At 48.4% G+C, this 15,545-nt stretch overlaps 1 protein-coding gene across 1 annotated transcript in view; it reads right to left on the bottom strand.

Annotated features, from left to right (window-relative positions):
• HK2 (hexokinase 2) overlaps nt 1-15,545 on the bottom strand; it is a 67,717-nt gene that overhangs the window by 14,371 nt on the left and 37,801 nt on the right. Inside the window, exons 3-9 of the mRNA XM_019623608.1 lie at nt 12,139-12,287; nt 7,233-7,352; nt 6,495-6,590; nt 5,556-5,655; nt 5,060-5,243; nt 2,204-2,359; nt 615-848 (exon numbers count right to left, since the gene is read on the bottom strand). Coding sequence (XP_019479153.1) covers nt 615-848; nt 2,204-2,359; nt 5,060-5,243; nt 5,556-5,655; nt 6,495-6,590; nt 7,233-7,352; nt 12,139-12,287 — 1,039 coding nt within the window. The remainder of the gene's footprint in view (nt 1-614; nt 849-2,203; nt 2,360-5,059; nt 5,244-5,555; nt 5,656-6,494; nt 6,591-7,232; nt 7,353-12,138; nt 12,288-15,545) is intronic.

Genomic DNA, 15,545 nt, shown 5'->3' with positions numbered 1-15,545 from the left:
GGCATCCCCAATGCGGCCAGTGAAGGCCCACTGACCTGGCACTCATATTAGGTGAACATGATGGGATAAGTGGGCACAGAGACAGATATCTTCCAGGTCCCAACTGAAATGTGCATATTTTGGCACTTATGACCTGATGGATCCAAACATGGAGGGCAGGGCAGGGTCAGTTCATACCCAGGTCAGCCCAAGAGGCAGGTAATGCACTAGGCCGGGGTGGCCCCTGGCAGAGGACACAACACTGATGGGACCATCAAGAATCATGCAAGTCAAAGAAATAAGTTAGAAAGAAACACCAACTCCTGAACAAGAGGGTGGCATACAGAGCCCCTAGTAGCCAGAAGAGCTCTGAGTAGAGTCCTCCCACCTGACCCCTGTCATCCACAGCCTTCAGAAATCACCTCCACCCATGCCAAGGACAACACTCTCTCAGCTCCCACTTGCCCCACTAAGAACTTTTATTCTACAAAAACCCTCAACTCCATGGTCCATCTCCACCGGCCCAGATTGCAAATGGAGTTGGTCCGTGGAGTCACTGGGGTCTCCCTCGAGCCTGTCGGGTCCCCAAGTGCTCTGGGAGCCCCGTATCTCTGGGTCCCAGAACGCAAACTCACTGGGGGTGTTTCTTGTAGACGGAGCCGTCGACCCCAACGGTGGAGCGCAGCCGCTCCCCGCCCTTGTTCTCCTTGATACGCCGCAGCACGGCTGCCAGGGTGGCCCCGCACAGGTTGGCTGAGCGTGTGGACACGATCTGGCAGATGCGGTGAGTGGCCACGCAGTCCTCCTCTGTCGGGTCCATGCCCAGCCGCACCAGGATCTCGCGGGCCTTCCGGATGCCATCCTTCTCACTGGGAAATGGAGAAACAGCATGTGGGGACATGTCCAACCCACTGTGGCCAGTGGGAGGGCTGTGTGGGCTGACACGGACACCCCTCAGTTCCAGCAAACACCATCTCACAGTAAGGGCAGACACTCACCTCACTGCTCTGCCCACTGATGGTGGGTTGACCAAGGAGGGGGAAACACAACCTAAGCTCCTCTCCCAGACACACACACACACACACACACACACACACACACACACACACACACACACACACACACACGGCTACAGGTGCCTCTCTTTCCCAATGAGAAAAACTAGTATTTCTTACGCACATACTATATAAGAACAAGGCCCTGTTCTCAGAGCTTCACCGAGTTATATGTGTGAGTTTGTACTATTTGCTGGTGTCTTGGGATAGAGGGAATGGTGTCTCTGCCACCCACCACCTCCGACCTTGTGAGCCCAGCTGTGCAGCCCACCCTATTTCTCTCTATAAAGCAGTCAGAGTCTATTGCATTTCACAACGGAGTGGGCACTGCTTTAACTCGTGCTAACAACTGTGAGGAAGGGCTGGTGCTATGAGACTAGCACCCTTCTTAGGGGAACTAAGTGCCTCACACATCTGAATACTTTCATCCTCTCAGGGTTTAACAAGTAGATACAGTTCCTTCAAAAGAGTTTCCACTTCAATTTGTTTGAACTGTTTCACTGCTCCCTTTAGCACCCAAATCACCTCCTTTCCACCACCTGGTCACCTAAAACAATAGGGTCTCCTCAAGCCACAAGTGGAAGTCTCAAGAACAGGAAACAAGGCCCAAGTCTGGATAATTTTAACTGAAAAACAAAGATTAGGCCATTTTCACTCCCACCCCTGCCGCTCTGTGAAAATGCAGGCCTCGGCTCTACCTACTGGAACAAAATGAGTAAATCTCAGAACCGTCCAAGGACCTATGTTTCTGTTAAGAAGTAGGGGTCAGAATGGAGCCCTTTGTGAGAATCACCAATAGAGAATGAAATGTCAGAGTTTCAGGAGAAGGGAAAGGAAATAGATGCAAATAAGTCACTAAGGGGCCCACCGGGAGCTTCCAGCATTAAGTCAAGCCCCTGCCCATGCCAGGCAGAAATGCAAGTGCGACATCCCTGCCTATGGGACTTAGTCACTCCCAGCACCAAGAGTTACTTTGGTAGTCGGCACATTCAAAATGGTCAAGAGTGGAGACTATCTGGTAAGGAACGTCCAGCCATAGGCCCACCAGGGCCATGTTGGGTGACACCCTCTTGCTGTCCACATTTGAAAGGTCAAGGGCCAGTGCCTCTTCCTCATTCCCCAACTGCCTGTCCACACTTCAATGAACAGAGAAGGACCCCAAAGCTTACCTTTCAATATCCGAAACGTCTTTGGTCTCAAAGCGGCCCGTGGCGAGGAGTTCGGGGCTGAGTTTCCCCCTGAAAAGCAGCTCCTCCTTGGCCATCTTGACCAGGATAAGCCTCACCAGTTCCCCCATGTACATCCCACTGATCATCTTCTCAAATCTGCAGGGACACAGACCAGAAAAACAAATAAGGAAACTGCTGCCCTTAAACTCACCACTTCCCTGTGGAGGCAACATGCACACACATGAAACTCCAGTAAATGTTAGAGGCTGATGCACAATGAAGGGTTAACTTGTGTGGCATGGACTAGGGACAAGATGTGAAAGAAGTGACAGCTCAGGGCAGAGTAGGGGGGCTGGAGGAGCTGGGGGGGCTTGGGCTGCCTCTCCAAGCAGGTGGACCTTGAACTATAGGGAAGGATGGGCCTTTAGCAGGCAATCTAAACATCCAGGGAGGGTGGGAACAGTGTGAAGTTTAGGTAAGGTAAGTTATGTGTATAGTAGTTGAGTTTTAATTTTTTTTTTCTCTAGCAAGGATGCAATTTAAAAAAAAAAAAAAAGAAGCCTTATGTACAACCTCAATATTTATTTACAAGAGAAAAAGGTCAATGTGATTAAACGTGGGGGTTTGCAGGCCCAGCAACTCATCACTTCACATTGCCCCTCCCCCTTTGCAGGCCTTGGTGGATTCCTAACAAAAGTGTAAACACAATGGGGGCTGGGCAAGAGGAAGGGGAGGTGATGAAGCAAGATTAGAAGGACAGGTTGGGACAATTGAGAAGGAGCTCTAAATGCCACATGGTCTCAGGAATCTGGGAGTAAGACTTGCTAGAAGTTTCTGAGCAGGCAGGTGATAAGATAAAGGCATGTTTGAGTACAACAGAGACTGGCCCCATGCGGAGGGCAGTCGAGTAATTTATTTTTTCAACACTAGGTGGCACTGTTTTCTCTAGAAGACGGCCTGTCTGACTCAAGACTACGTGACAGGAGAAACCAAGCTTTTACAATTCTTTTTGGCAAAGAAGGCCCTTTCTTGGTATCTGAGAAAGTATCTGGGTCCTTAGGAAGAGGAGGCCCCCAGGGCCTGTGGGTACTAACTAGGCCAGACTTCAGAGAGGAGGCCCCGGGCAGGGTGGGGAAGGGACTCGGATGTCACCTCATGCATCTACAGGAGAGGAAGCTGGCCCCGCAGGAAGTGACTTGCTCAAGACCCAAGGTCAGGTATGGCAGAACCGGAGCTAAGTGGGGAGCTGGCAAAACTGCTTGAGCATTTAAAATGCTTTTAAATGTTTAAGTGCCAGCACAGACAACTGCCTGGAAGGCCAACCGGCTTCAATAGCAAGGAGCTCACGTGTCTGCTTCTGCAGCTGTCTCTGAAATGGGTGATAGTATAGGAGGTGAGGGAGAGGCCCACAGGGGGCTCTGAAGGGCAGGCGGGGTTTTTTTAGATTGTATTCCAGGTTTTTAAAACACTTTGTTTCCATCAACGTTTGGAAAATATTTATGTAGAAACAAATAAAGAGTGAAAACAAATTCCTACTCAAGCCCAAAAATGACTTCAGGGCCACCACAGCTGACACTGGTGTATGTCCTCCCAGCCTTTGATTTGACTAAGGTTAAGCCAGTGGTGGGTTGCCAAGGCCGGGTTGGCAATTCTGTCTTCTGACACTTCAAAGGGCATGTGGCTCCTTGGAATGGCGTGGGTGCGCCTCGTTGATGGAGGCAGGCGTTGAGTGAGTGACTTTTCAGTTCATAAATTCCTCACCAGCCGTGACAGACATAGACAGTATGTTCCTATGAAAGTGACAAGTCAATGGACTCTCGTTTCAACATGTGAAAGAAGCTTGTGACTTAAAATAAGCCATGCTTCGTTGAGGAAGCAAGGACTCGACCTGTAAAGAAAAAGGCCCCCATTGCTGAGCTGGTCTGTAAGGTTGGATTGGATTTTCCTCTCCAAGCAGAGATCTGCGCAACAAGCTTTCCTGCAACAGTCCCAGCAACAAGAAGACCAGAGAGGGCCTGAATTGCTCAAAACATTTTGCAATTGCCTTCAAAGCTTGCAAAAATCCCTGTTTCAATATCTTTAAGGGACATTTGGCAAGTGTTTGTGAGAATGAAATAATGTTTTGTAAGAATCAAAAGTAACTAAACACCAAGTCTGGCCAGGCTGGAGAGTATAACATTCAGGGTTCAAATGTTGGAGTCCTTCCTGCAGTTTAGCCCAGGACCCCGGCTGGGCCACAGGTCCAGGGAAGGCAGCCAAGGAGGCACCCAAGGAGGCACCTTAGCCAACTTTTCCACAGCCCCTGGGTCTGCATACAGCTGGGGCGGGAGGCCCTGGGACTCCATGGGGTTCAGCCTAGCTCACAGGCAACTCTGCCAGAGGTCTGAGTCAGAGCCTCAGCCAGAAATTAAGAGCCATCTGTCACAGCCTCATCATCCTCTGGGCAGTGACAGGGGTGGGAGCTAAGAAAGGAGCTTTCAGAGACCTGAATCTTGGCCATCTCAACACTTTTCTATGTGGCTCACAAACTGTTTCTAAAGACAACTTACAAATTGAAGGCGGAAAGAATGAGCAGGGTGACACACTTAAACTCAGAATATGACCTTCTAAAGCTACTGAAGGACATAGCCCAATCATTACCTACTACCTGGTGTGTCCGCTTGCCCTAGCTTTTTTAGAGCCCTCTCAGAAACTTGTAGTCACAATGTGTGTAATGAGCACAAATTCCCATAACCAGTGGGCACCTTGGCAACCTTTGGGGTATATGTGACTATAAAGCAAAAATGAGAACCGCCACCCAGCCCTGGCCAGCCCCCACCTCAACTCCTGAGCCCACTCCCCAAGCCCACTGCTCACAGTTGCTTCCCAGGGTTCAGGGAGCCCATGTCGATCTCCTGGTCAAACTCAGTGCGGATGTCGTCGAGCACACCGTCATCTCCAAACGCCCCCCACTCCATGTTGATGCACATCCGGCCCTCGTCGCCCTCCACCAGGTCAATGTGGCGCATCTCTTCCATGTAGCAGGCGTTGCTGCCCGTGCCTGGCAGGAACAAGGGACTGCTCAGTGCCCACCCACGCCTTCCTCTCCCCAGCCCCCATCTCCGTCTTGCCCCACCATCCTGAGACTGCCCAGGGTGGCTGGGCTTCCTCAGAGCAGGCTCTTGGGGCATCCCAACATGGCCTGTTCCAGTAACACCCACAACTCCACAAGTCCTGGCTCAGCCCTCCAAAGTGACCACACCATTATCTTCCAATACGAAGTACAAAAGAACAACCATGCCACAGACCCCTCCTGCCTTTCCAGCCTACACCCCCAACCAGTGGTCAGCACCGGCCCTCAGTGTTCACGTACCCACAATGAGACCAATCTCGCAGTTCTGGTCATCATAACCACAGGTCATCATGGTCCCAACTGTGTCATTTACCACAGCCACAATGTCGATATCAAAGTCCTGCAGGGATAAAAGGGGGGTTCTGACCTTCACCGTCACAGAAAGGGCATAGATGTGATGATGGAAAGAAAGAGCAGCAAGACACATAGCTCAAGAGTAACAGGGCTGCCCCTGACTAACCCTACTCACAACCAAAGAAGGTTAGAACTGGAAACCGGGTCCAGATCCAATCTAACAGCCGCATCTCACTCCCCACCCTGCTTGTCCTCATCATGGAGGACTTGCCTGACACCAGCCCTGCAGTCTAGTTTACAGCCGCCACCAATCTAAGAAGAATGTGTCTTGTCATCATTGTCATATTCTGCTTCTCTTCTTTTCTCTCTCCCCCTCCTTTCCTCCCTCCCAGAAGGTCTTATCCTTCTGTGACCTTTATCTTGTCCTCTCTGCACCCCATCCCACCCTAATGCCAACATCATCCCAACTTCCTTACTTGGAAATTGTTTTCAAGTCTTCTTCAGTGTAACAACTAAAGGGTTTTTCTTGCACCAAGGCTAAGACTATTTATCCATGATGATAATCCGAGACCCAAAGGCATCTGATCATTTATAAGATTATTGGTGTGGTACTCATATTACAATATATGTGTGGCAAATCATTAGGTGCTACATCTTAAACTGATTCAGAGCTATATGTCAATTGTATCTCAATAAAACAGGAAAAAATTAAAAATACATTATTGGGTAAACAAAGCAGGGAAGAAGAAAAGAAAACCTTGCCTTAAGAAGCACAAAAGGGCTTCATGCTGATTTGAGGACAGGCTGGAGAAGACTTCAGAGTGGACCCAAAAGAGCCCCCAGACCCCCAGCTCCTCCCTCCCCATCAGGGCCACCCCTACTCACTCCTCTCCTCTGGATTGCCTTCCGGATCAGAGTAACCACATCTTTGCCTTCCACACCACTGGACTTGAACCCCTTGGTCCATGAGACCAGGAAACTCTGGAAGAGGACCAAGGATTGAACATTAATTCCTCACAAAACTCAGACCACACTTCTCAAACAACCATTAGTGGAGCCCTCTGCCATGGGGTTAAATTAAACTAAAGCCATGCTTGAATGTATATATTGCTTCCTAACTAGCCTAGGAAGGAGAAGTCTGGACCCCATCAGAGGTCCAGAAAGGAGATTAAATAATGATTCCTTCATGATCTACTGCCCCCAAGAAGTGGAAAGGGCACGGTATAGAACTGCCAAAATAAGAGACTTGTATCCTCTCATCATAACTCCCCACACATCTTTCTTCCAAAGATCTTTATCACAATACTTTAGATCAAAGGAGATCAGGCTAATTTCTCACTCCTGTTTCCCTAAGAGGAATAAAGATAAGGTGCAATATATGTGGGGTTGCGCACTGTATTTGAGGGGCAGGAGATAATGACCCCCTCTTCTCTGACATTTCTTCACCATCCCCCCACCCCTACACACACTCACCCAGAAGGACAGAACTCCCAATATTCAAAGCTGGTCCACACACCCGTCAGAGCCACCTCCGCCACCACGGCAGCAGGTGACGCAGACTTCTCCCTCATCCTCCCAGCCCAAAGAACGAAACAACAAAAGAGTCTGAAGAACTCATCTTACCTCGTCCAGTTTCGTTTGGATGCAGGGGAACGAGAAGGTAAAGCCCAAGGGAAGCTTCTTGTCTTTGATTTGTAGCTTATCCATGAAGTTAGCCAGGCATTCGGCAATGTGGTCAAACAGCTAAGGGCACAGAACGCAGGAATATGAGCAGGGAAACAGAATAGCACAACAATTAAGAGCATGAACTTTGGGCTCAGAAAGGAACTAGCTGAATACATGCAAGATATGTATGCCTTGTGAAGTCTTAATTTGCTCAGTCTGTAAAAGGGGGATGATAATTGTACCTGACTTCCGAGTTACTAAAAGGATTAAATGAGTCAATACATAGAAGGACTTAACACTAGTTAGCGCTTATTAAATACTGTCTTCCACATAAGCCATTTATCCACACCACTGTCAAAATAACCCCCAGGAGGCCGGCGAAATCATAGCCAAAGCTAATAAGAAAGTCACTGCATGCCCTGGGAACAGAACATCCTTTGGTGGCCTTGTCAGAACCCCCCTTGACATTGATACACAGCTGAATGTCTTACCAGGGGGGAAGCCCATCTCACTGCCAAGTATTTTAGCATCCCTGTCTCTTGTGATTGGGGGAGTCGGTAGGACATTCTCTGTTGGCATTCTATGAAGGGACTTAACAAAAATATGTAACTTTTATATTTTTCTTCCGTTCTAGAAAATTTAATTTCCTGGGGGCAATTCAAAAAGGTATCTTTGTTTTCTAACTTCAAAATGGAACACCCAGAGAGTCCATGAAGAGCACAGAAGAATAAATAGCCTCACAACCACAACCACGCTAAGCAGGATCCACAGCACCTAGGAAAAGTCCTAAGTCTAAGAAAAAGCTGTATTCACAATCACCCAGGCTTTCAATCAGTCCCACAGCCCACAGTCCTATGGCTTCCTTCTTGCACACTCAGCATCCTCAAAAAGAAGTTGGTGACCCCTCCGGAAGTTTAGAGGCCAAGGCCAGGGGGCATTCTGGTGCAAAAAAGTAAGCAGAGGCCAGAGACTGAGCAAATTCCAAGGGCCAGGTTGATCAGATGGCAAAATCTAAAAGCCAAGCATTCCAGGCAGAAGCAAGGACGATTCCACTAAACAAGGGGTTCCCAAATTGTGGTCCTGGACCGGCAGTATCACCACTATCGCGTTATAAATGCAAATTCTAGGGCCCAAACCCAAACCTACTGAATCAGGAACTGTGGGGGTGGGGCACCCCAGGTGATCCTGAAGCAGTGGTTTAGAGAACCACTGCACTAAACCACAAAAAGTATTTGCATTTACAAAGGAACTGAGGTTGGGGGTGGCAGGCTAGGTTGAGAGGCCCAGTGGCTCCCCAGATGCCTGTGATATGCTCAGTGGGAGGCATCCAGGAAGACAAGGCCACCACCACCTAGAAGGGAGCCAGCTCTAACTGAACTTTCTGCATTGGCCCTGTCCAATCTGTCTGATCGCTTGCGAAAGTCACCCCAGCTGATACTGAAACTCTCAGTCTCTAAACCAAAACAATCTCAAAAGCAAAGGATGAGCAAAGACAGCGCCCTCTCACGAAGAGAATCACCCTTAAACACAGGTCAAGTGTGTTCATATGTAAATAGAGTTTCTAGATAGATATTCAAAAATTCTGTTCTTCTGCTGGGAAGTGACTCAGAGACAAAACTTACAATATGATTCAACAAATTCCCAGCACCTTCTTTCTGGTACTGTAGTCCAAAATGATCTTTAATACACACTGTCTTTGTTTTTTTAAAAAAAAGGAAGTTATAGAAGCTTTGCAAAGAGATAAGGCCAATCATCAGAGATGGGAGAAGGGAGCGGCTTTAGAAGGGGTAAAAGCAAAATGGTTTCTCCTCACCCAGCTCTGACCTCTGCTTCTTTTCCAACTGCACTGCCAACAAGGGGAGGCAGAAAAAACAGGCAGCGAAGAGGCACTAAACCACATGCTGCCTAATACAATAGCCACTAACCATCTGTGGGTATTTCAATTAATCAGAATTTTAAAAAATTAAAAATTCACTTCCTCGGTCACGCTAGCCACATTTCAAGTGCTCAATGCCACAGGTGGCTCGTGGCTACCATATCACACAAGGCAGATAAAGAACAGTTCTCCCATCATTGTGAAAAGTTCTGTTGGACAGTGCTGGGTTAAAAGAACCTAGACCTCTTGAAAGTGGGGAAGAGGAGACGGTCTGCTTCCTTAATTAGAAGACTGTCTCCTTTTCTGTTAGCTGATGATGTAAAGGTAAGATGCTGGGAGAAAGAGCTAACATGTTCCTGCCATAAAAAGGCTCAAAGGGCATCATCTTATGACGTTAGAAAGGATTCCTTTTCCTTATAGGTCTGAGAACCTGCTCAATTCCCTTCCCATAAGATACACTTTAAAAATCTAAAGTGGCTGCTATTACGATTTGTAATTCACTGCTCTTAAGTGGAAATTCATGCACTAGAAGACAGGTTTTACTCAGGGACCCACACTGCCCAGGTTCACAGATCTTCAAAAACCTTTGCAAGTTTTGGGTTTGGTGATTTCATCTTGGTTTTAACTAAATTTTATTTTTCAAATCCATTTGTTTTCCTCCAATTAAAAGACTGATACCTAAAATATAGAGAAAAGGGTACCAGTAATTCCATCACTGTGAACTTCCATCCAGCCTTTTTACCACGTTGTTTTCTGCTGCTTTTAAGATGTGTAGTATTATTTCCCTTCCATAGGGTAAAACAAAACATGTATGTTTTCTTTATGTTTTATTTTTATGTAGCATTTTTCCATGTATTCAAAACCTTTTAAATATCACAAAAGTTTCTTTTCCAGGTGGGTCTCATAGATTTTTTTTTTAATTTAGATTAAAACATTTTGATTCTGTATGTTGGAGCTAGTGATAACCTCAGTAGAGCTAAAATGCCATAGTCCCAGGGATTCACCGCCCTTCTCCAGTCCTAACATTAAAAAAAGGAAAACAGGTTTACTCTCAGGCTGCCCCCAAAGACATATAAAGGGTCTAAAACTATCTCCCCCACAACTACACATGGCCCACAATTCCTTTCCCAGAAGGTGGCCTGATGATGTGGGAAGAACCATGCACTAGGAGTGAGACGGCTCCACCTCTTCCAAGCCCTGGGGCCCAAGAGGTAACCATGTCTTACATGGAGATTTCAACTCTTCCATTCACTTTTACCGAGCACATGTTGGGCATAAAATACAGCGGGAATAGCCAGCATTCAAGCTGAGACTGATCCCTATAGCTGTGCCAGCCAGGATCCAGGAATGTCTTCAGTGATTCCTATCCATGGACTGAGAGCAGCTGGAGAAGGAGCAGAAAGAATGTCCCAAGGAAAGTTTTTGTACAGCAGATGAAAGGGGGTAGATATCAGCTTCCCTGAACACCTGAAGGCAAAGAATAATGGCTGGACCTGTGGCTGTCAAGCACTAATCAGCCAGATACTTCTGGTGTGGTGGCAATAAGTGTCCCCCCTGTAGGAAGGCTCTCCTGGGGGAACTGTTGAGAGGGAGGGCCCCTCAAAGGGCCTGCCCCACAAAATCACATGTCTGCAGGAACACCAGCCTCTTTGGGGAGTACCTCCTACTCTGCAAGCAGAGGCAGATAGCTGAGACCCAGGACCACCATGTTGCCTAATTCCAGGGAGCACCACTCACGTGGACCACATCACTTGACTACAAAGTAGATGGAGCCCCACAGAGTTGTACAAACACAGGCTCTAGTCATATGGACCTGGCTTTGTGTCTTGCCTCTGGCCCCTCCAACCCCTGTGTTCTGAGGCCAAGACACTCAGACTCAGTCTTTCAAAGCCCAATCCCACATCTATAAAGTGGAGATAACAGGAGCACCCAGCCTCGCAGGGCTCATATAAGGATAAAACAAGACAATCCATAAAAGTGCTTTCGCTCAGCCTGACACACAATAGGTCAACATGTATTAGCTCCTCCTCCAGATGGTTACTCATTCCTTTCAACACATTACTCTTTTCTAAGGGAGACGTGTCCTGGTGGCCTAGCTGGGCTTTAAGCTCTGGAGCGGAAGGAGCAGCACTTTTGATTCCCAGTGAGGATCAGTGCCCATTGCATAATAGGTGCTCAATAAATGTTTAGAGACTGTCTCGATGGCAATTCCACCCTTGCTCAGTTTTTTCTATTACTGAGAGGATTCTTACTTGGATTTCCCATTTCTTCTCCATCCACTCCTTTTATTGTTTAGATTCTGAGCACAAAGCATAACTCTAGAAGCCACTGAGATATGGGGATGACTAAGCATAAGTTAGAGCCAATGTGGAAGCTACAGTGCCCGCTGGGACACATACCCCAAAGCTAGATTTTGGTGTCTTCTCAACAGGTTCTTGTCCCTGTGCAAAACCTCTTCTGTTTTAGAAGGTCAAGAAGAGGGAAAATAAATAACCACAAAGGCAAAGAGGAAGGTTCCATTTTCATGCGATGGATAACAACTGTGAGTCAAAAGGGGCTGAAGGGTGACCACAGTGGCAGGTGGCAGTGTCAAACCACAATCATGTATTCCACTAACTCGCCATTCAACAGTATCACTAACAACTGGATGTCCAGAAGTATGGGCCCAGTCTCCCAACCATGAGCTTTCCTCAATAACCAGCATGTACAAGCAGTCCTCAAAAGAGAGGGCAAATGAAAACATCCCCCACTGCAGCACATCCAGACCCCTGGGCCTCACGCACAGCACGTGCTCCCTGCTCTCCAGCCCATGAGCTCCCCTCCTGATGGAGGCCCCCCCACACCCAGCTTCAGGCATGGAGGGGATCACCAGGCAGAGAGAGGCCAGGAAATGCAAGCCTCAGTCAGGGTCTCCTCCCTCCAGACCACAGAGGAGGGGCTCCTGTGGGGCCCAGTGTCCCCGTGGCCACCCTGAGAGAAGGGTCAGACCTGCGTGCCACTGCCTCGCATGATGTCCTCGGGGATGGCGTAGATCTGGTTCTCCATCTCGACCTTCTGGAGCCCATTGTCCGTTACTGTCACCCGAAGCACACGGAAATTGGTCCCTCCAAGGTCCAAAGCCAGGAACTCGCCATGTTCTGCAGACAGGAAGGGCCACTATTATTTCGGAAAAGACAAGATCAAACTGCTTCACAGATCAACACTTAAAGCTCATAAACACTGCCATAAATACTGAATTCTTAAAACCCGTTGAATCTTTAAAACCCATGAGACCATAAATACTGATCTTCTCTGGTGATGGGGTGACCAGTGCATCTTAATTTCTTCTACAGACATTTATGTATTGTCTGGTTCTTTTTCTTAATGCTAAGCACTTTTATATTACTTTTAGAATTCACATAAATAATGAGTTTCACATGGAATGATGGGGTGCCCCACCCCCCTCACAGAGCTGACTGTTTCCCAGGGGCTCTTAGCCAAGTCCCCACCGAGCTCATGGGGCCCATCAAGCCCTGTGCCAGGAGTCTATGCCTCTGTTTTGTTCTTCATGCCCCCAGGACACCCAACACGCTGCTACAGGCCTGTGGGACCCTAGGCCTCCTGCCAAATTGGGATCCCAGTACAAAATTTACTTTTAATGTTCACAAACAGTGATAGCAATGTCCTATGGCAGGATGAGGGGGTCGCATGATGGAGTGGATGGGGGTCCAAATGGCTATAAATTAAGAGCAAATAAGCTAAGCAGGTGCCCCTGAAAAGGTCCCCGGCTTATTCAAATGTGAGAGAATGCTGACCCAACAGTATGTAAGACAAGAGTCAGGCCACTCACAGTTCCACTCAGGCAAGGCACAGAGCCAGGGAAGAGAGGGGAGAAGGAAACTCCACTCACACAAACAGGTCAAGATTTTCAGTGTCACCAGGAAGGCAAAGTCGCTTCCATCCAGGAAGCAAGCAATGCAGACAGAAAACACAGTAACACAGCTGGCTGCACATGAAAGTGCTAAAAGGTGCAGAGGCCAGAGCCAGGGCTTAGGAAGCAGGTGGGCTTCACCCCCTTGGCAGCCTCCTCAACCAGTAATGGCTCCACCCACCAGTCTCTCACCGCCCTGCCACACGCCTTCTCGAAGGATACAGGGTTATTTCCTGGGGGATTCACTTACTGGCATGCTTGTCATCATTCAGCCCTTTTCCTGATGGGAGACTGCCAATGACGTAAGGCGGAATGGATTGGAGGGTCAGGGGAAATGCTCTAACTAAATGAACCATCAAGGGTTTATTCTGTACCTCAGCAGCTCTCATGCTCAGGCCCTGAGGAAAGCCATGTCTGCCGGTCCCCGAGGACACTACCCACAGCCCCTACAGTCCAGAGGGGCAACTTGGGGCGACATCACCCACCTGAGATTCCATGGGGACTTGCCACCACACAACCATGGGCTGGTGGTGGCTCGATACACAGAAACTGGCTCTGGAGCCCATGTTACCTGTCAGAACTCTGGCCACTTCTTGGCTGTGGCAAGTTCCTGAGCCTCTGAGCCTCAGCTGCCTCATTTCTAAAAAGGGAACATCAAACCTTGTGTGGTTGTTGTGAGGGGGGGAAACTAGAAAGTGTGTCTCAGGCACCCAGCACAGAGCCCAAGAACTTAGGACACACTCAATAAGTGAAAGAAACTTTGCATCCAGGCTCTCGGCAAACACTGCCCGACACCCACACTTGAACCTTCCAGGCCCAGCGTTAAGGCTGCCTCTCAGACTGAAAAGCAAAATCAACATCGCGGGGGGACACTGAAGAGACCTGTCCAAGAAAAGCCATTGGAATCCGCTCCAGTGGCTTCAGCATTCCTCCACAGAGGTATGAATTTCCCATTCCCTCCCAGGCATCTGGAGCACCCCCTCCCCCTTCCCTGCCCCCACTAGCTACAGTTGTTAGATAGCTGGGGCAACTTCAACCCCTGTAGAGTGACTCTGCCCCCCTTGTGGCCATGGGGGACTTTTCCAAGCACTCTAGTACTGAGCCTCTCCAGGTAGTGGGACCTCAGCCAGGCTGTAGGAAACGCTATGTGGAGGTTGTCAGGAGGGATAAAAAAGAAAAATCAAACACAAACTGCCTGCATCAGCACTCTGCAGCCCAGGACACAGGCGATCCGCTGAATCGGCGACCACAGGGGACTGAGGCGGCTGAGGCTGCCCCTAGTTGGTTGTGATTCAAGGCGCGCCCAGCTCAGTTCACTGGAGGGGCACTGCTCCATCAAGAATGGTGGTTTTGCAGTGGTATTTCCTGGTGGGCTGAAGGGAAACCACAGATAAGTACTGCTGATTGTTCTGTTCCCAGGATGGAACGCCATCCCCTCGCTTTCCTTTCACGCTGCCGGAACAGACACTACCCCTCCGCATCCCTCCCCCTGGCGCCCCCTCCACAAACACACATGAACGACCATGACGACCACAGCCAAAGACCGTATTCTTCCCCAAGTCCAGTCTCGGAGGAAGGCCCAGCACCATGATTCCTGGAGCTAAATCTTCAGGTGACTCCTCAGGACAGTGAAGAGATCCCTCTCCCAGTAGCCACCTCCACGCCAGAGAGCAGCTGGACCTCAGAGGTGGGTGGGCAGGCTCTGAATTCCAGCTCAGGTGCTTTACTACCTGTGTGGCCTCTCTGAGCATGTCACCTCACCTTGTGGAACAGGGCTCATCATGCTGACTTCTCCTGGGGGTCGTGAGGCTTCCATGAAATATGGAGCATGTTATATGTGAATATATGAGTACTTAGTAGGTCACCAATAACTGTCATCACTGTCATTATTCCTTGGTTTGATTGCGAAGCTCCCATCCTAGTTCTTCTCAGCCCCTCCAACCCTTACCTACTCCTACTCCTGGCTCAAGTCCTAGCTCCACTGTGAAACTTCTGGGATATTCCAGAAGCCTACAGCATACAGTGCATGAGTATGTGATGGGGCGTGAAAGAGGAGCGCATCTATGGGCCTGAGATAGCAGGTTTCTTAAGAAAGTGTACAGCCACGTGGCAGAGGACCCAGCAAGGTCCAGAGAGATTATTCTGCTGAGTGATTACAGGTGGTATTTGAGGCAGTGTTTTAAGAAAACATCTCCTATTGTATTTGCTCATAGTTACACAAAATGTTTAAGTGCCAACCGTGGGATTTCTATATGAGACCATAATGTCAGAGGTAAGGTTTCTCTGATTGTTAAGCATGCTGTCATGTCTGGAAAACAGTTTTAACTTTTTAAAAATAACAAAATATAAACATGCGTTAAGAAAAAGTTCAAACAGTACAAAAGTAGGAAAATTAAAAGCAAACATCTCTTTTCGTCTCCACACCCAGAATGTAATCACTTAATATTTATTGGGTGTCTTTAGATATACTTATTTTATCAAGACA

The sequence above is a fragment of the Hipposideros armiger genome, unplaced genomic scaffold, assembly GCF_001890085.2.
Source record: "Hipposideros armiger isolate ML-2016 unplaced genomic scaffold, ASM189008v1 scaffold_553, whole genome shotgun sequence".
Classification (NCBI taxonomy): domain Eukaryota; kingdom Metazoa; phylum Chordata; class Mammalia; order Chiroptera; family Hipposideridae; genus Hipposideros; species Hipposideros armiger.
The sequence above is the reverse complement of the archived record's forward strand: the minus strand, read 5'-3'. Positions and strand labels throughout refer to the sequence as shown.